This window comes from Podarcis pityusensis, assembly GCF_964106645.2.
Source record: "Podarcis pityusensis genome assembly, chromosome: 5".
NCBI lineage: Eukaryota > Metazoa > Chordata > Lepidosauria > Squamata > Lacertidae > Podarcis > Podarcis pityusensis.
Window position 1 is genome coordinate 48040767 of NC_138032.1, and position 21013 is coordinate 48061779.

Here is a 21013-nt window from a genome sequence, read left to right on the forward strand (position 1 = left end):
TGCAATTTTTGGGTTAGCAAATATGTCCCACAGAGGACCTTACGGTCTTCAAACAAAAACATCTTGGAGGTCCCGGGCCACAGAGAGGTTAGGCTGGCTCAAGCAGAGCCAGGGCTTTTTCGGCTGTGGCTCCGATCTGGTGGAATGCTCTGTCACAAGAAACTAGGGCCCTGCGGGACTTGACATCTTTCCGCAGGGCTTGCAAGACAGAGCTGTTCCACCAGGCCTTTGGCCAGGGCACAGCCTGACCCCTCTGTTCAACCTGTTACTTCCCATGTAGAAGGAGGACTGAGCAGCAAGCACTTAAATGAAACAGAAGAAATTTTCATGTCTGAGTCTAGTGGAAGCAGGCCAATTGTTATTTTTGTCCTGTATTATTTAGCTCATTCTAAACTGATGCACTGAAAGCTTTACTGTTTGAAAACTTGCTTCCAGGAAAAATGATGTGATGAACCTTCTTGAAAGTGCTGGATTTTCTCGCAGCAACCCCTACTATATTGTCAAGCAAGGAAAGGTATGATGATTACTATCCTTTGAACAAAGAACAATAGTAACTTTAATGTGAAGAATAAGTAGTTCTCTAATAAGTAGGCATATTATTTTACATTCTATTTTAATTGATGTATATTTCCTTAATCATTGGATGTGTTCATAATAATTTGAAAAATCCCATGATATGTGACTGTAGCTGCTGTCTGGTTAGCATGCTTCAATTCTTGTGGCATTCTTTCTGTCAGTTACGTTTTTATGGTGCTGGAGTGTAGCAGTAGCATAATGATAGTGACAATTTAAACTGAATATTTGAGCAGTGATAAATTAACTATACCAAATTATTTTTTCCTAAAGAATCTCCTATACAGTCATATTTTCAGATGAGAAAATTGCATATAACTTTGTATGCTCAGATAGACCTGACAGTATCAGTTTTAGGCATATAGATTGGTTGAGTTTTCACCAAACATTTGTTAACACTAGTTACAAAATGTACAAGTCTTTTCCTGACTTTAGCAGAGGGGTAGTCAAACTTTTTATACCTACTGCCCACTAATGCATCTTTCTTGATGGTAAAATTTCCTTACCGCCCACCAGTCCTTGATGGAAGGAGGATTCAACTTGTGCCATAGAACCTCCTAGCTAGAATCCTGAAACACCCACTAGTGGGCGGTAGGGACCAGGTTGACAACCCCTGTTCTAGCACATAAATGCTTAGTACAGTGGTACTGCAGGTTAAGTACTTAATTTGTTCCGGAGGTCCATACTTAACCTGAAACTGTTCTTAATCTGAAGCACCACTTTAGTTAAGGGGGCCTCCTGCTGCTGCCGCGCCACCACAGCACGATTTCTGTTCTCATCCTGAAGCAAAGTTCTTAACCTGAAGCACTATTTCTGGGTTAGCGGAGTCTGTAACCTGAAGCGTAGGTACCACTGTATTGTGTTGACAGTGACACCTGCTCATCATTGCTAATGCTGCTGCAGCAGTGTCATTGGAGATTTTGTTGCAATATTTTTTTGTCTAAAAAAGCATTTATGAAAAACTTTATAGTTACTTGTTGCTTTTTCAAACTGTGTCCAAAATGTTACATTATTCTTATTCTCTTTTTTAGATCAACCAGATGGCCACAGCTCCTGACTCTCAGAGATTAAAACTGTTAAGAGAAGTAGCTGGCACTAGGGTATATGATGAACGTAAAGAAGAGAGTATCTCCTTAATGAAAGAAACAGGTAAAGATTATCATTCAGTAGCATTTCAAAATATCTTCATGTCATGTTACTTTGATATATTTAGTGTATTTTCTGGCTTGCTGCGAATGCACTGAAACAGTGGATATGAAACAATGAGGTAAGACACAATCTGGAAATTATTGTTATGGTGTAGAATTCTATGATGCATCCATTATGGTCCAACTGCATATCTGCATGTTTCTATTAAGGTTGTGCATATTTAACCCCATAAAGCAGGGGGAAGGAACCCTGGGCCCAGGGGCCAAATACAGCCTATCAGGCCTCTGAGGAGCCTTTTGAGGCTAACACCCTGTCTCCTCAGGCCACACACCCCACCAGCTCTACTGTATGCCCACCTTGAATGTTTTTGCTTACCAGAAGTCTGTCCTTGAACTCTGATAATGACTCTTGCTTGTCCAGATGGAGGAAAGAGGAGTGTGTATGTAAAACTAGTGTACTGTAAAATGGTAAAATTCACATTCATTGCGCCACCCACTTTTCCCTCTTGGTTCTCCCACCCTAGCATGTAGCCCCCAGATTGTTGTCCAGAAGGGTTCATGGCCCTTGGCTAGAAAAAGGGTTCCCTGCCGTAAATCAGTCATGTTGATTCATGGTGCACATGACTTAGCTAAATCCAGCTATTCTCCCAAAGAGCTTACTGGCGTTATTGGTGATTTTCCTGAGAGAGCAGTGTACAGAATCAGACTGGGAACTGCACATTTATCCCTAGTTGCGGTGTAGCTGTTTGCTACCTGCCTTCATGTTATGAGGAGTTTCTTTCAATTAATCTCTTTATTTTTCCTTTAAAATAAATATTTAATGATGCTGTATGTGGTTAACTCTGCTTTATCATTTGGTTATTTTGAACAATAGAAAATATGAATCATTGATTTTGAGAATTAATATAAATAATGAAATCATAGGCAACTTTTTATCATAACCATTGAGAATACAAGCTATTATGCTTAGTGGATTTCCCCCAGTTAGGACATGTTGTTTAAAAGAGCATTTCTGCCATGTAGTTGGTTTTGTTGTTCTGTTTAATGACAGATTCCTGATACTAACTTAGTCTTCTAAACTCTTTCTTAAATCATTTCTAAAGAGGGGAAAAGGGAGAAAATAAATGAGCTGTTGAAATATATAGAAGAGCGATTACATACTTTGGAAGAGGAGAAAGAAGAGCTTGCTCAATATCAAAAGTGGGATAAAATGAGAAGAGCACTGGAGTACACCATTTATAATCAGGAACTTAATGAAACCAGGGCTAAACTTGATGAGGTAAGCCATTTTTAAACTATTATTATTTTCGTTACCAGCGTTTGTTTTTCAACATACGTAGTTTTAAAAAATATAGTTATGTTGTGCATGTTAACCCACAACTGATGTTTTTTCAGCTTTCTGCCAAAAGGGAAACAAGTGGAGAAAAATCAAGGCAATTAAGAGATGCACAGCAGGATGCTCGAGATAAAATGGAGGTGAGGTCTTCATTGTTCTGATCAGAACTGTTCTGATCTAAATAACTGTTTTAAAACAAATATTATTATTTATTTGTGTAGCCAAAGCCATTACAAAAAACAAACTATATAAATACCTTTAATGTGAAAAACAGAATAAAAAAAACAGTTAAAAAAATTATGAAAACAAGGCATTCTGTCAGATAAAAGTTTGCTCCCCTGAAGAATTTAACTTATCATCCCCACAAACGTTTCTCCTTAAAATTGTTCTAAAGGCAGAACAGGTCATTTTTTCAGAAGTGTAGGAGGACCTGCTCACTCATAAAAGTTAATCAAACAGTAGATCTCTCAAGTAGGAGATTTAAATCTTTGCACAAGGCTGCTCTTAAGTCCTCATAGTTTGGGCACATGAGTTAGTAGTTGCTTCTGTTTTACATTTGCCTTAATCCATAGTAACAAGCAACAGAGACTCTGGATGGGGTGTGAAAAAGACAGAATTGCATGTTTTCGTCCATATGATGCATTGTTGATAGAGAGTGCATTTGGTGACATGTCACACTATATGTGCATCTCCCTGGCTAGACCTATCGTGTACTGAGAATTGTTTTAGTTTTAAAATTATGTAACCTGTTGTACTTTTCCAATCTTCTGTTGATGTGTTGCGTTCGTAGGAAATTGAACGGCAGGTCCGAGAACTTAAAACCAAGATTTCAGCTATGAAGGAAGAAAAGGAGCAGCTCAGTGCTGAAAGACAGGAACAGATTAAACAGAGGACCAAACTAGAGCTTAAAACAAAAGACTTGCAAGATGAACTGGCTGGAAATAGTGAACAGCGGGTAAGGGCTGGAGGCTAGTTGTAGGATAACATGTCAAGGTGTATTTTATTTTGTCTTTTGGGACTCTCTCATTAGAATGTAAAAACTGCAGGGCAAATAATTCTTCTGTTTTATAAAAGGACAGCAGGGGTACAATGACAGTTGTTCTCTGTTATCTGGTTATCTAGACTGCCATAGTGAAAAAAGAGCACCTGTCTTTCTAATTAAAACACAGCAAGGTTATTCTTTTTCTCTATTTGGATCAAAACTGGTGGGGGGGGGTAACACATTAAAGTACAATATTTCATAAGAAACAACAGAGTAGATATGAATTATGGCTAACTTTGTTTATGTACCACTTTCCAAGCCAGTGCTGAGTGTGCCATGGATGCAGAGTAAACAGAAGTCTGTACATAGTCTACGGTTGGTACATATTGAGAAAATCTATAAAAGCAGCCAATTGCAGATTGATTTGAACTATATCAAGCTTTTGTGCTGTCCGTATAAATTTCTTATTGAAGTTCTTATTTAATAGCATTCCACAAGAAGAGCTTGTTCACAGATTACTGTTCTTGTTAAAGGCAGCAGTCTATGATAGCTTATTGCTAAGTAGCTCTATTAAAATTGGGGATGCACAGATGCTGCTTTGAAGTTTGGTAAGCTGTAAACTGGACCAAAGCTTTTCTGAACATATAATTTCTAGTGCTTCTATAGCTACTGATTCTGATAAACCACTTCCCTTACTTATTGTTGACCTTCATATTGTCTGTTTTTCCAGAAAAGACTCTTGAAAGAGAGGCAGAAACTTCTTGAGAAAATTGAAGAAAAACAGAAAGAACTAGCAGAAACAGAACCAAAGTTCAATAGTGTAAAAGAAAAAGAGGAACGAGGAATTGCCAGGTCTGTGTGCTGATTAGCAATGGTATGAAGGGGAAATATTTAGCATGTGCAATGAGGAATACTTCTGCATATACAAGCTCTTCTTTTGTGAAGGAATTGGAAAGGTTCTAGTATAGATCATGCGATGAGCAAGAAAATAATTTGGAATACATTTGGCATGGTTAACTCGGTTAGAGCATGGTGCTGATAATGCCAAGTTTGCAGGTTCAATCCCCATAAGGGACAGCTGCATATTCCAGCATTGCTGGAGTTTGACTATATGATTCTCAGGGTCCCTTCCAACTCTATGATTCTATGATCTTTGAACTTCCCTGTAAGAGAGAGAAGACACATACTAGTAGAATGGATGGAGCTGTCCTCTGTAAGAGGTAGTGGCACAGGATTGAGTAGAAGAGCTTAGTGTTTTCCTTCTGCCACTTGAAAACAAAATGTTTTCTGTCAACAGATAGAGGCTTGGGATTTTTATGTTTGAAAGTGCTGACCAATCTGAGCCTAACAGTGCAGTCCTAGAGATGTCAGTTCAGAAGTAAATCCCATTGCATTCCCGAGTAAATGTGTTAATGGTTGGAGTTAAATGAGAGAGCTTGATAAAATTCCAAAATAATAATAATAGGTATTTGAGCAAAACACAATATAAAATAAAGGAAATAGTATATATCTTACCTCACTATCAAAAAAATTTCAAAGCTTTCTCTCTCTCTCTCTCTCTCTCTCTCTCTGCTTTCTGAGACCTGTTGAAATAGAAGATGATTGAGTAGAAAGTGATAAAACAAGTTTAAAAGAGAAGCAATTGTTAAATAACAAAATTGAAAGAAAAGAACACAAGTGTTTCTTGAAATGATTTCTTTCAGTTCCCTGCTACAGTTTAATTCAAATTTGATGTGTCATGTTAAATATGAAGAATATGCTTCTCTGTTAGGTTTATAGCATTATAATTTCATGTTAAAAGGTTTCAGTTATATTTTTCTCTTCCAATAGACTGGCACAGGCCACCCAGGAAAGAACTGATCTTTATGCAAAGCAAGGTCGAGGAAGTCAGTTTACATCAAAAGAAGAGAGAGATAAATGGATTAAAAAAGAACTGAAATCCTTAGATCAAGCCATCAATGACAAGAAACGGCAGATTGCTGCTATACATAAAGATTTAGAAGACACGGAGGCTAACAAAGAGAAGAATCTGGAGCAGTATAGTGTAAGGATTTGAGTTTGGTGGTACAGAAATATTTGAATCGGTAAATTATAAGTACTGTATATAATCAGGGTTTCTGTATGTTGGGTGTGGCTTCATATGCATTGGGTTGCGTTCAGCACTATGCTGGCACAGTGGAAATTCCTTGCCCCCTCTCTCCCGTAAATACTCTTGAGATTCAGGGAACCCTTGAGAAACATCTGGAATGTGAGAAGGAGGCATTAGGAGACGCTCCTGTGGTGTTACCCTACAAAGGAGGGTGGAACAAAAGCACTGATCCTTCAGCCAAAAGAAGACAAACTCAGCACGTGGAAGGAGTTCATATTTGTTGCTGCAACATAAATCTAGAGGCCCCAGTAGATATCTCTGAAAAGCTGGAACCCCAAACAAAGGGTGCAGAAAACTTTAATAATTTTATAGAAAAGAGTGCATTTATGACAGAAGCTTAAGCCATCCTAATTGGCTATCTCTACGCATGCTCAAGACATGCTCCTACGTACTGTGCAGTACCATAGTTCTAAGCAAAGAAAATAAATTTACTATTGACTCATACAAATGTTGCATTCTATGCTGCCAGCCTTTCTGCTATCTGTTACATGAAGCCTAATCTGGGTAAGAAGAATGTACTGCTTCTCTTCTTAGAAGATCTACCAAGGTTAGCTTGCTTTTCTCTGCTTTGGAAGCTGATAAGAGAGACACTGCTTGTTAGCAAAAAGACAAAAATGCAGCTTCTATTCTCAGATGGGGGTTGCAGGGAAAATTAGCAAGCTATCCAAGCTTCAAGGCCAAGACAGCACTGAATTCCTTGCAAAATAAGCAGGCAGGAGAGAGGTGGCTATATTTCCAGTACATTTCCATTACAGGACAGTTGTGGTTGTGGCTGTGATAACGTGTTTAAGCAGCCTCAGCACTTAGGAAGCTGGGTCACTTGTGTACAGTATCAGAGATGTGTTCTGTGACAGAGGGTGTGAGCATAGGTGTGCTTGCTATGGGTTCTGACATACGTCCTAGGCCACAACATCCATCTGGGTCCCAGGTCATGACACCTAGGAATCGGTGGGGAGGAGGCATACCGTTGGTGACTAATCAAAGGCATCTCAAAAAAAGAGACCTTTGACACGATCTGGTCTCCCTTTTTCTCTTTTATTGAAGAAGAGCAGCATAGTTTAATGCCATCACCATCACAGAGGTGTCTGTGGAGGGGATATGTTGATAGAAAATGTATTGTAACTTTTGAATACATTTTTTTGGGGGGGGGGGAGTGGTGAGGAGAAGAAATGGCAAGTTCTCCTTGTGTGAGCTACCTTGTGTGAACTCCCTGTTAGATGTAACCCATTATCTTAAGTTCTATGATTTTGTTTTTAAAAACTGGAGGTGTAATTATGGTATAATTAAGTAAGCTACAAGTTCAACCCTATATTTTGTCATCCTGTTTCCTGAATATTTTTAGAAGACATGCAGTGTGAGTTTGGAACTCTACTGCCCAATCCTGCCTCATATAAACTACTAACCCCTTAACCTGGTCTCTCATTTTTCCATGCATAGGACATGTTGAATGGGGGGGGGGGCGGGTTGCAGAGCAAAGATTGTACAGGTTGGACCTGGGCTCATTAAATGTGCAGATGTAAAATGGATCTGGAGTATGTGGGGCCAGTACAATATAAAGAGCATACTCCATATCACCTCGCTGTTCGCATGGGCTTGAGCCGTGAATGAAAACCTTCCAAGCAATTGTCAAATATGACTGTTCTATCTTTGTAGTCAAATGTACCCTATGCTGAAAGTAGCCAAAAATCTAAATTGCTCAGTTGTAGCTTTAGTTTCTTATCAATGTTCTCTACAAGCTGTAAATAGGATCTTTTATTTTATTCTGAACATAATTCTGCCGCTTAAGGGAACAAAATGTATTGGAGTCAATTAAAATCATGAGATGCTGAATTTTAAAATACCTTCTTTTATGCATTAGAAACTGGATCAGGATCTTAATGAAGTGAAAGCTCGTGTTGAAGAACTGGACAGAAAATACTATGAAGTGAAGAACAAAAAAGATGAACTACAGAGTGAGAGAAAGTTAGTATTTTTTTTTTAAGGGTTGACCTAACCTATGTTGTGCGAATATGTACAGTGATGTATATAAATATTGATTACTCAGACATTAATAAATATGGTTTCATTGTTTAACTTTTATTGGTATAGGGTACCATCCATTGGGGGCCCTCACACTCAGGATAGGGCTTTTGTTCCAATAGAGATGTTTGGTAATAAAAAAGGAGGAAACACTGTTATTACTGATGACTCCTGCAGTCCCCGTGCCACCTTCGACATTGTTCTGAAGGGTCTTTCAACTTTATGGAGCTGGTTTTAGCAGGTTACTGGGAGTTGCAGAAGGGAAGAGGGACTGAAAAAAAATCACTCATCCTCGAATGTTAGTGCACACAACTTATGAATCAAAATCCCTTCTGTCAGTGGAAGGGGACCAGTTGGATTCATCCATGTACCAGAAGAGTGCACTGTACCTGGAAGCAAAGATTATAGCAGTGCTTGAACTTCTGTCATCTTATTAGTATAGGCACTGTTATACTCCAGCCCATGGAGTTGACTCATAAAATCTGTGTTGAGATGGAAACAATTATGGAGTGGAATATAGCTTCCTGGGAATCTGAGCTTTCAAAATTTCCAGAGATTATAGCCATGATAGTTCTGGAGAAATGTTTGAGAATGTGTAAGCACTGTTTTACCATCAGAGGGAACCTCATTCATGGATTCTAGCAATTAGGGCCTGGTTTTTAATTCTGTTTAATTCCAGGTTCCTACATATGATGGCTGTTCTCCAACTTTCCCTTGCACTTCTTTTAGTACTCCAGCTATTTCAAAAATATTCTAAATTTCCCAAAATGTGAAACCTGGAGGCAGGGGGCTTGCATGAAGTACTGTGTATCTAATTTTTTGTTCTCCAATCTTGGTGGCAAGGATTTTTGCTGTGTTAGAAAAAAGGAGTGATACTTTAAGAGATATGTTACATATTGTCTCTTCTTGTTAGGGATAATAAATCAGTTTGAGGAGCTATACACTGTAGAAGAGATTTAACAAAAGAGTTAATAGCGTTAAAAAATGCTTGCGGAAAGCTTTAGATTAGGACAAGGTTATTAGAGACCTTGTAATACCACTACCTTGATCTGGTATTTTATTCTGTTTTTCCTTGAAGATATGTTTTGTAATATGGAAGTGTACTATTTTTTCAGTTACTTGTGGAGAGAAGAGAATGCAGAACAGCAAGCTCTTGCTGCAAAACGGGAGGACTTGGAAAAGAAGCAGCAGCTTCTTAGAGCAGCAACAGGAAAGGTGAGAGTCATAGCATGCTGTCATAATTATGATAGAGATTTTCAGTAACTAATATAGTTCTTTTTCTTTCTGAAGAATTTTGTGGGGAATGGTCAGGCCAGAAGTAAAAATCAAAACTGCCTAAAGACAAATTCATTTGTATTAAAACAAGTATTTATGACTTACCAAGTCACAAATACAAACCAAACTGTGTTTTTTTAAATTAGCTTCTGTGGTCACCAATCACTTGCTTAAGTGCATACAGTTGCCCTATACTTAAACTTCAGTAGCTATGCTTGTCTGAACAAATAATGGATTCAGTGTTGTGTGCATTATAATGATCATTGCATAACTTTGCCCTGTTGGTATAAAACTGAAGATAACTAAAAGTGGAGGAAATCCTTAGAGAGAGAGAGAGAAATAGAGATGGGGTTTACCCTATTTCCACAAAGTATAGGAAGCTCAAGTAATTCTGCTTTATTATGACAGGCTATTCTAAATGGCATTGACAGCATAAACAAAGTCTTGGAGCATTTCCGTCGCAAAGGCATTAACCAACATGTTCAGAATGGCTATCATGGAATAGTAATGAATAACTTTGAGTGTGAGCCTGCTTTCTACACCTGTGTTGAAGTTACTGCAGGAAACAGGTATAGTTCTGATTACTAGGCTTTTTTCCTGTAGAAATGTTTAATGTGAACATATTAACTATAAACCATTGTCTGCTAGCACATAAAATGGTGAATTGGGCATTTTTCTAATAAATATTAGTGCATAAAACTTTTTGTTGTTTTTTTTTAAATGATATTTATTGAGATTTCAAAAACAAAAAATTACATAAAAGACAATGAAAAATATAGAAAAAAAGAGAAAAAACATACAAAATGCAAAGTATAAAAAAAATATAGAAAGAACACTTAGAAACAAATTTATCCTCTCGTATCTTACATTTCATTTCCTTGCTTTCCTGACCTCCGCTCACCTCCCTTTTTTGTATTCCGGTTCAATTGGTTAATTCAGCAATTCCTTTCCCTCTTTGTTTTTGTCTTAGTCCTTTAACTTAATATATTATAGCTTTAAATTTTCACCTATTAACCAGCCATTTTTTCATACACCTTTATGACATTGCTGCTAGAACCACTTAATTTCATTCTGACATCATTCTAACATTCATTAATTTTACAATTTTTCTGTAAATAGTCTTTAAATTTCTTCCAATCTTCTTCCACCGACTCTTCACCCTGGTCTCGGATTCTGCCAGTCATTTCCGCCAATTCCATGTAGTCCATCACCTTCATCTGCCATTCTTCCAGAGTGGGTAGATCTTGTGTCTTCCAATACTTTGCAATAAGTATTCTTGCTGCTGTTGTAGCATACATAAAGAAAGTTCTGTCCTTCTTTGGCACCATTTGGCCGACCATGCCCAGGAGAAAGGCCTCTGGTTTCTTCAGAAAGGTATATTTAAATACCCTTTTCATTTCAGTATAAATCATCTCCCAGAAAGCCTTAATCCTTGGGCACGTCCACCAAGGGTGAAAGAATGTACCTTCAGTTTCTTTACATTTCCAACATTTATTGTCGGGCAAATGATAGATTTTTGCAAGCTTGACTGGTGTCATGTACCACCTGTATATCATTTTCATAATATTCTCTCTTAAGGCATTACATGCCGTGAACTTCATACCTGTGGTCCATAACTGTTCCCAGTCAGCCATCATTATGTTATGTCCAACATCTTGTGCCCATTTAATCATAGCAGATTTTACTGTTTCATCTTGAGTATTCCATTTCAACAGCAAGTTATACATTCTTGACAAATTCTTAGTTTTGGGATCTAACAGTTCTGTTTCCAATTTTGATTTTTCCACCTGGAAGCCAATTTTCTTGTCCAGATTGTATGCCTCCATTATCTGATAATAATGAAGCCAATCTCGCACTTTATTTTTTAGTTTTTCAAAACTCTGCAATTTCAGTTTATCTCCCTCTTGTTCCAGAATTTCCCAATATTTCGGCCATTTGGCCTCCATATTGAGCTTTTTCAGAGCCTTCGCTTCCATCGGTGACAGCCATCTTGGAGTTTTATTTTGAAGTAGATCCTTATATCTTATCCAAACATTAAACAATGCTTTCCTGACAATATGGTTTTTAAATGCTTTATGTGCTTTGACCTTATCATACCACAAGTATGCATGCCACCCAAATACATTGTTAAAACCTTCTAAGTCCAAAATGTCTGTGTTTTCCAGAAGCAGCCATTCTTTCAACCAGCAAAAAGCTGCTGATTCATAATAAAGTTTAAGGTCTGGCAGGGCAAATCCACCTCTTTCTTTTGCACCCATTAGTATTTTGAATTTTATTCTAGGCTTCTTGCCCTGCCAGACAAATCTAGAAATGTCTCTCTGCCACTTCTTGAAACAGTCCATTTTGTCCAAAATTTGCAATGTTTGAAACAGAAACAGCATTCTAGGCAATACATTCATTTTTATAGCAGCGATACGGCCTAGCAGTGAAAGCTTTAAAAGTGCATAAAACTTTTTGATTCCATAGGATTTTTTTCTTGGTAGTGCTTGATGGCATGTAGGAGGGGAGACAATGCAGTTTTAATTTAAGATAAAACATTCATTCATTCATTCAACTTTGTTCTCTCTCTTTTCATGTTAGGCTTTTTTATCATATTGTAGATTCTGATGAAGTTAGTACCAAGATATTAATGGAGTTCAATAAAATGAATCTACCTGGAGAAGTAACTTTTCTGCCTCTGAACAAGCTGGATGTTAGAGATACTGCATACCCTGAAACCAATGTGAGTCTGCCGTCGTTTTCTTTAAATAGCAAATTGTCCTGCTAGGCCTACATACTTGTAATCATTTCAGTGCTATTCTGGCCACAAATAAAATGATTGCAAAGGTGGATGCAACCTGTATTTCATATGTCCCTGCATGTTGCCGTTCTAAATCTGTCTTTTAGCCAGGTTATTTTCCTTTAATTTAAGGGAATTGTTGTGTGATTTACTTACATTCTAGATTATTATAGTCTACATTTCAATTATTTGTATTTTTGATACCAGGTTGGTTTTTTTATAGTATACATTTTGTACCTGAAAATAAATGCAGTACTCTTGTACTTCTTTTTAACTGTGTAATATTCTTGCTTTCAGGATGCTATTCCTATGATCAGTAAACTAAGATACAATCCAAGATTTGATAAAGCCTTCAAGCATGTTTTTGGAAAGACTCTTATTTGTCGTAGTATGGAAGTGTCTACCCAGCTGGCCAGAGCTTTTACTATGGATTGTATTACTCTGGAAGGTATGACTTTGGTTCAGTTTTATTTGCAAAGGAAAGGGATTTCACCGTTTACTTGGCTCTTTGTCAGCAATTCAACAAAGCATATATAATTCATTGTGTTCTGATAAGCTGAATTTGTTGCATACTAGTTCTCTCCCAAACCCTGTTCTGGCTATATATTGAAAAGGCCAGTTCATACAAATGTAATTGCTTGATTCTTAGAATAACTTAGGTAGAGCTGTAAATGTTTTTCATTAAGTGTTAATAATAATTTTAAAGTAGCAAAAGGGGAATCTCCAGCCCATAGGCCTAACTAGTTCTTCTAGGCCTTTCAACTTGGCTGGCAGGGCCATTTCAGCCAAGTCACACTCACCTGCCCTACATCAGATTAGCATCTATTCTTCACAAATATATTCCCCACCCCCAGGTGATCAAGTCAGCCACCGAGGGGCTTTGACTGGGGGTTATTATGACACAAGAAAGTCTCGACTTGAACTGCAGAAAGATGTAAGAAAGGTGGAAGAAGAACTAGGAGAACTTGAAGCAAAGCTCAATGAAAACCTGCGAAGAAACATTGAAAATATCCTTCATAGTGCTTGTTCATATGGGGAGGATGTTGTTGGTGGGATTGCTTATTTGCCTGTTTCTCAGTAAAATAACTGCATTGTGTGTAAGAGAATGGATAACTGAGGTACAAATAGTGTGTGAATGCTGTTGGTAGTTTTGTATGTCTCTCAGTGTACATGCATTTGTCTTCTGCATGAAGGCGAGTAAGAGATGACATAATAGAAGTTTATAAAATTAACCCTGGCATGGAGAAAGTAGATAGAGAAAAGTGGGGGTCCCCCCCCCCCCGTCTCATGACACTAGAACTCATGAACAACCAATGAATCAGTGTAGGAAGATTCAAGATGTATAAAAGAAACTACTTCTTCATGCAACACATGGTTAAACTGTGGAACTCACTCCCACAGGAGGCAGTGATGGCCATGAACTTGGGTGGTTTTAAGAGCAGTGGCCAAATTCATGAAGGAAAGGGCTGTCAGTGGTTCCTGGCCATGATGGTTATGCTCTTCCTCCAATGCTTCTGAATACCAGTTGCTGGAAACCACAGAGGGGAGAGTGCTCTTGTGGTCAAATCCTGCTTGCTGGTTTCTGACAGGCAACCGTTCAGCCACTGTAAGAACAGGTTGCTGGACTAGATGGGCCACTGGCCTGATCCAGCAGGCTCTTCTTACGTTCTTATGCTTTGGTCACTGTTCAGAAGGGCTGGTTGTTGTTAAGAAAAAGTAGTGTAGGTATATTCTGCTGCCGAGAATCAGTCAAGATTTGCTTGGCCAAGAAGAACAGAAAAAGGGGTCTTAACCGTATATTTGCAGAGAGTAGCTCTTCACCAGTAGCGTTGTAGAAACTGAAGAAATATGCCAGCAGCTTTGCTCAAAAAGTGCACATGAGATTGTTTTTGCTGGGTTTGTGGTCAAGTCTGGTAGGTGATTAGCTTGTAAGTACAATTTTCAGCCATACTGTAACTTGCATTTGTTTATAGAAGGTTGTGGCATGTAGTATTTTTGTCATGTTAATATGCTATGATTTGTAAACAGCCTTCATTGCTGTAAAAGGATTCATTTTTTAAGACCAACAACATACTGATTTTATATCATTCATAATGTACATGATGATCAGAATTTTTCCTTAGCACACTGCATGGATTAATAATGAAATTGATCAGCTAATGAATCAGATGCAGCAGATTGAAACCCAACAAAGAAAATTCAAAGCTTCCAGAGACAGCATCTTATCGGAGATGAAAATGTTGAAAGAGAAGAGACAGCAGTCAGAAAAAACATTTATGCCCAAGGTATGGGATCATAGATTTGTAGAGTTGGAAGGGATCACGAGGGTCATCTAGCCCAACTCTCTGCAATACAGGAATATTTTGCTCAACGTGGGGCTTGAACTCACAGCCCTGAGATTAAGAATCTATTTCTCTACTGATTGAGCTATCAACAGATATAACTATAATCCTAACACTTGACTCGCAGTGGCTGGTTTAATGGAATAGAGCAACCACTGGTGCATCCACAGCCCAGTCACTTGTGCCAGTCATGTCAGCAGCAGGAAAAAAACGCCCCTTTGCTAGTTCAGTTCCTTTGCTGAATTATGCTAATTGCCATCTTATGACAGCGGTAGGGCCTGCTCAGGATCCAGCAGATCCTGTGCTTACAAGTGAGCATTCCCCTGATGGTGGAGCTTCCCCAGCAGCAGTCCGCTCCGCTCCATCCAAACACCCTCCAGCATGACAGTTCAAGGGCTTTGATTGCTCTTCCTGCACAGCAGATTATACTTTCATTATCTGGATTGTTCAGTGTGCTATCCAGTAGATTAACTGGTTTTTAAAAAAGGAATGAAGCAAGTGATAGTAATAGTAATGCTTATGATTATTTCTCAGTCCAGTTTCATATTCCCTGAGAGTCCCTAAGGCTGCAGAGTATGATTTTACTTCTGAGTAGGTACATATATGAGTGAGATCACTGTAGTTGCTTATTGCGTTTAAGCCTTTTTTATATGGCATTTGCTGCTAGGTCACATAATTAGATAAATTGCAAGGCTGCTTTCATGATACTCACATTTAATTTTTTCTTCAGCAACGAAGCTTACAAAGTTTGGAGGCAAGTTTACATGCTATGGAATCAACCCGGGAGTCTTTAAAAGCAGAACTGGGGACAGACCTGTTGTCGCAGCTCAGTTTAGAGGACCAGAAACGAGTTGATGCACTTAATGATGAGATCCGACAGCTACAGCAAGTAAGGACACTTAAAATGAAAAATAAAATTGCTGTGATTAAGAATGTTGGTAAATTATTTACAAAAGCTTGTTCAGAACTATTCCCTTCCCCACTTTCTACCTTTACTACCTTTTCATTTGGTAGCAAAAATAGTGTGATACCAACATTCATCATTCATAGAGCTGATCCACTGAAATCAATGCATGCCCATAGATTTCAGTGGGCTTGCTAGAATGTACTTATAAAACATGTATGTAAATAGTGGAGAGCATAAAGCATTTAATGAAATACCAGTAAAACTGTTTAATTTGATAATTTTAGTTTGGTAAACCACTTTGAGGTTTTAGTAACATAAAGCGATGTATAAATATTGTGAAATAAAATTATTTTTTAAAACAATCAGGCAACAATATTTAGTTGTTTTTGTATATCCGTATGTATTTCTTGGTTTATAGGAAAACAGACAGCTTTTGAATGAAAGGATCAAGCTTGAGGGGATCATCACACGAGTCGAGACTTATCTCAATGAGAATTTGAGAAAGCGCTTAGACCAAGTTGAACAAGTAAGATATTTTATTTTGATCCACTCCATTCTTAACATTTTTTTAAAAACTATTTTAAAATCATCACAGTGACTCGGTATTTACTGGTGTGTCTCTAAGTTAGTGGATGTTCACGTAATATTTATTTATTGAACTGCCAACATTCAACAAATTTTGGAGAATCCTATGATGACACAAATATAAATTCTCTTTATGCAATTTTTGGGGTGAAGCTGCAGTCTATATATTTCTAATCAATTATAAAAATGAGCTATTCAATAATATATTGTAAACCATGAAAAGTAACCTCTTCTATGTAGTATAGTTTCCTTATTTGCATCGGCTGAACTTGCATGCTGTTAACATTTTGCATTTTTAGGAACTGAATGAGCTGAGAGAGACAGAAGGTGGCACTGTTCTTACAGCAACAACATCAGAGCTTGAGGCTATCAACAAACGAGTGAAAGATACGCTGGCACGCTCAGAAGGTTGGTAATCAAGAGAAGGCGTCATATCTAGTATATTTTATTAAAATACTCTAAAATACAGTTAACTTAAAGTATTCCAAGAACAATTAACTTAACAAAGTTTATAACACTGAAATGAAATCATGTTCAAAGAGTACACAGTACAAATAGCACAAAGAAGGATAAAGAATAACTAGAACTGGTAGCACAAGTCTGGACACATTAGCTGTGCTTCCCATTAAGCCCTCCAGAAGGATACAAACTATAAAACCTTATTGGACTCCCTTAGTGCAATGGATTCCATGGCTTCTTTCTGAAGCTGCTGCTAGAAGTTGTAGTGGATGCTGTGCTTGACATAATCTTTACATACCTTTATTTCTTTATACTGGCACATCTGGATTTTGTTGTCTTGTTCTTCATCACCTTTGGGAGTTTATTAACAACATTCCAGAGTACATTCCCACCCTTTTCTGGTTATATTTTAAAATCATAGATATTATTAATAAAGATTTATCAATGTTCTGCATTTTCTTTGTATATCAAGTTGTAAGGCTCAATTTCAACTATATGTTTTTATACTATTCTTTGATTTGTTATACTAGATCTGGACAATTCAATTGATAAAACAGAAGCAGGAATCAAAGAACTCCAAAAAAGCATGGAGCGCTGGAAGAACATGGAGAAAGAGCACATGGATGCCATTAATCATGACACAAAAGAGCTTGAAAAAATGACTAACCGGCAAGGCATGCTTCTGAAGAAGAAAGAGGAGTGTATGAAGAAAATCAGGGAATTGGGATCACTTCCCCAGGAAGCGTTCGAAAAATACCAGACTTTGAGCCTGAAGCAGGTAACAAAAGTGTTGAGTGCTCATCTCCAGAGACAGTGAGTGGTGGTTCATACCGTGCTCTGATGGATTTTCTCAATTCTTTTATACAGCTATTTCGCAAACTGGAACAATGCAACACAGAACTGAAAAAATACAGTCATGTCAATAAAAAAGCTCTAGATCAGTTTGTGAACTTCTCAGAGCAGAAGGAGAAGTTGATAAAACGACAAGAAGAGTTGGACAGGGGCTACAAGTCCATCATGGAGTTGATGAATGTCCTTGAACTCAGAAAATATGAAGCTATCCAGCTGACATTCAAACAGGTATTATTTGGCACCCATTGTGAGTGACAAGGCTGTTTGACATGCTTTGAATTGCATGTTGGAAACAATTGTATTATGTATTTTGCATGTGTTCATATTTGTAAAGTTCATAAATTGTCACCTGGTTTTATTTTGACAAGCAAACTGAGGTTACTGAAATCTTAGCAAGAACTTATTCACTCTATGAAAAGGTCCTAACAGAGGCACATGTCTCAGACTAGATTCTAACTGGATTGTAAATATTTGTAGGTGCTAGAAATTTTTTATACTGTACTACGTTTACCACAATTGCTATGAGTTTGATACAGGATAAACCTGCCCTTGACCCCACCAACTGCAGTATTGGCGTTTGGTGCATGTGTGAAAAGACTGCTTGCATATCAGTGCTCTACACAAGAGAAGGGCTCCTGAGCCACCCAGATTCTCTATCCCCACCCCTGTGCACACATGGAGGAGCTTTGTGTACATATGTTGTTGCAAGCATAGAGCCCTTATACACATACAGGGAGCCAACCCATACAGTCCCCAGTCTTTTGTCATTCAAGTTTTTTGTTTTGCCACAAGCGCCAGTAGCAAGCACCAGTTTGCTACTTTATTGTGTTTAGTGCGCTTTGGAAACACTGAATCAGCAATTATTAGAGTACTTCTTTAATCGGGTGATGGGATGGGATGTGATTTTCTAGGATGAACTCTTATGGCAATACTTTACCAAAGTAGCTTTTGAAATCCTTTTAAATTACTATATTTTTTCTGTCAGAAATATTTGTCTGTCAGAAAAAGCCTTCAGGTTATTTGTGCAAAGATTAATATGGAATGAATTACACTTTTCTCAAGGTCTCAAAGAACTTCAGTGAAGTCTTTCAGAAGCTGGTGCCTGGGGGGAAAGCTACACTCGTGATGAAGAAAGGTGATGTGGAAGGCAGTCAGTCTCAAGATGAAGGTGAAGGTGGTGCTGAGAGTGAAAAGGGATCAGGATCTCAAAGCAGTGTTCCTTCTGTAGACCAGTTCACTGGAGTTGGGATTAGGGTAATGGAATATTTTACCTTGCACTCTCATGACCACAAATTCTATTATGGTAATGCTTAAGAATTAGCAGTAACTAATCTTTCATTGTTCCTGCAGGTGTCATTTACTGGCAAGCAAGGTGAAATGAGAGAGATGCAGCAGCTTTCTGGTGGACAGAAGTCACTTGTGGCTCTAGCCTTAATTTTTGCTATCCAGAAATGTGACCCTGCGCCGTTTTACCTCTTTGATGAAATTGATCAAGCCCTAGATGCCCAGCATAGAAAGGCAGTTTCAGGTAGAGTCTTGGGTATTTTATTGTTTAACACAGTGCTACATATTACTTCTCTAATTGCAATTACAAAGAAAGCTCATAATAAAAATAATTGGGATTATAGTTTCACTATAGGTGCTTAATATGACATATGTGTGTCTTGTGGCTGTCCTCTGGGGTACAGAAGTGAACTGCTGTTATGCTTCTTGGGAACAAGGTTGGCTGTTTCACTGTAGCTAAAGGAAAGAACACGGAGATATTTGCCACTTCAAGTTGACCAGTTACCTAGCTCTGTGGATTCCCCAGATATGTCTGGGTCTCACTGATGGGAATGACATTGTAATAGTAAGGCAGAGTATGACTTCTAGAAGGTAATCTGGCTTTATTAAGATGTGTAAACCTTATAAACCAACCTGGGGCCCTTCTTAGTGTGCCTCCTCTACATGACATCCAGAGGATGGCAACATGAGAATGGGTCTTTCCTGCAGCAGCTCCCTGTTTGTGGAATACTCTCCCCAGGGAGATTAGTCTGGTGCCTTCATTATATATATATTTAGATACCAGGCAAAAGCATTCTTCTTCAACCAAGCCTTATTGCTACTGCTTCCATCAACCTTGGAAAAGTTTTCATAGTGGCAGCCCCAAACCTGCTCTGGCACATTTTCTGGAATGACAAAAGAGCAGTGCAGCAGCCAGGAAGATGGAGTTACCCTTTGATTTCTTGACTGGTATATTCCCAATTATATATTTCTTCCAAGTCCTTCCACATTTATTCCATACATGATGAATCAAATGCTGACCAAATCAAGCTCCTATGACAGTTTGCAGAATAGTCATGTGATGCCCACTCGAGCCAATTGCTGAAATTTGCTTGCATTTTAATATCACACTTTGTTATGTACCAGAACTTGCTGCGTTTTATTACTTACCCACTAAAGAAATGCCTGGAAAATTATTTCAATGTTCGTTGAGAAATTTGTTTTACTTCCCCAGATATGATCATGGAACTGGCAGAACATGCTCAGTTTATTACCACAACTTTCAGGCCGGAACTGCTCGAGTCTGCTGATAAATTTTATGGTGTAAAATTCAGAAATAAGGTATGCAATTATAAAACGTGTTAAATAAATTATTGTAGGCAATGGCTGAAGTCCCTCCAAAGCATGATGGGACACTGCTACCATAAATAATAAATCTGGAGCTTGCTTATAAATCACTTCATTAACAATAAAGGCACATGAATTCAACAGGCTTATGTTAAAGGCTGCGATGGCCTCTGACACATTTCTAGTGACTTGATTGCTAACGTTTGCATAGATTTCAGTTTCATTTGACTGACTGAAGGCAAGGGTAGTACTGCACAGATGTCTAGATACACAGACATTTCAGAACATATGACTGGATGTTTTTTTATTTTTTACCTTTATTATTTTTAGTACAAAGTACGTGCTGTCCTCCTTCTAGGCTGCTTTCTGTAGATGACAGTCTAAAAGTAGGAGAGTATGCACTCCATTCTATTAAAGATCCTGTGCCAAGAGTTTGAATTGTGCTGTTTGTATAAAATACGTAACTCTTGTCATTTAGAGTGCAGACCAAAGCCGTGATGTGTCACACTTGGGGGTGGTGTGTGTGGATGGGATGGTCACCCTCCACCAGCCCAGAACAGCCCCACTAACTGTGAAGTGTAGCTCTCTTAACTTGGAGCTCCCCTTTTCTTCCACTGAAAGTGCAGGCTGGCAGAACAACCACTGGCATGAATGCTCAAAACAGGGTGTTTGAGCGCTGCCCCGCTGGCCTCACTTGATGGCCTGTACCCGCCCCTGGGAGGGACAAGCTTGTGGATACAGTGGTTGCTTTGCCACTTCACTGTGTTGCACTGCTGCCCAGCCAGGGTTTGAATTGCTCTGGCTGATTATTTTGCTCTGCCTTTGCCGTTCATAGGTGGTGGGATCAGGTATGCAGGACTCTAAAGCTCTGAGTAATGGAAATCTTGTTCTGACACTCATCACTCCAGTTTCTGAAACATCACAAGGCAGTGTCCATTCACTTTCAAATACAGGGGTCTTCCCACTTATGCTGGGGTTACATTCTGGGGCCCTGCAT

General features: G+C 38.4%; 1 protein-coding gene and 2 long non-coding RNA genes across 4 annotated transcripts in view; 1 reads left to right on the forward strand and 2 right to left on the reverse strand.

Moving 5' to 3' along the window:
• The window catches only part of SMC3 (structural maintenance of chromosomes 3), a 31576-nt gene that overhangs the window by 7602 nt on the left and 2961 nt on the right, over positions 1-21013 (forward strand). The window contains exons 7-28 of the mRNA XM_081005923.1: positions 436-514; positions 1605-1722; positions 2825-3000; positions 3117-3197; positions 3848-4012; positions 4770-4891; positions 5870-6083; positions 8047-8150; positions 9323-9422; positions 9891-10051; positions 12063-12204; positions 12559-12709; positions 13116-13268; positions 14395-14546; positions 15334-15492; positions 15929-16036; positions 16395-16503; positions 17085-17332; positions 17422-17634; positions 18469-18660; positions 18757-18934; positions 19904-20010. Of these exons, the coding sequence (XP_080862049.1) occupies positions 436-514; positions 1605-1722; positions 2825-3000; positions 3117-3197; positions 3848-4012; positions 4770-4891; positions 5870-6083; positions 8047-8150; positions 9323-9422; positions 9891-10051; positions 12063-12204; positions 12559-12709; positions 13116-13268; positions 14395-14546; positions 15334-15492; positions 15929-16036; positions 16395-16503; positions 17085-17332; positions 17422-17634; positions 18469-18660; positions 18757-18934; positions 19904-20010 (3232 nt within the window). The remainder of the gene's footprint in view (positions 1-435; positions 515-1604; positions 1723-2824; positions 3001-3116; positions 3198-3847; positions 4013-4769; positions 4892-5869; positions 6084-8046; positions 8151-9322; positions 9423-9890; positions 10052-12062; positions 12205-12558; positions 12710-13115; positions 13269-14394; positions 14547-15333; positions 15493-15928; positions 16037-16394; positions 16504-17084; positions 17333-17421; positions 17635-18468; positions 18661-18756; positions 18935-19903; positions 20011-21013) is intronic.
• On the reverse strand, positions 13541-14386 carry LOC308477427. Its single transcript, XR_013986555.1, has 2 exons — positions 13856-14386; positions 13541-13775 (listed from the first exon to the last, which is right to left on the reverse strand). It is a non-coding gene; the product is annotated as an uncharacterized lncRNA (long non-coding RNA).
• LOC308477424 overlaps positions 18936-21013 on the reverse strand; it is a 33453-nt gene continuing 31375 nt past the window's right edge. For both annotated transcript variants that reach the window (XR_013986551.1, XR_013986552.1), the window contains one exon: positions 18936-19146. This is a non-coding gene — a long non-coding RNA (uncharacterized lncRNA). The remainder of the gene's footprint in view (positions 19147-21013) is intronic.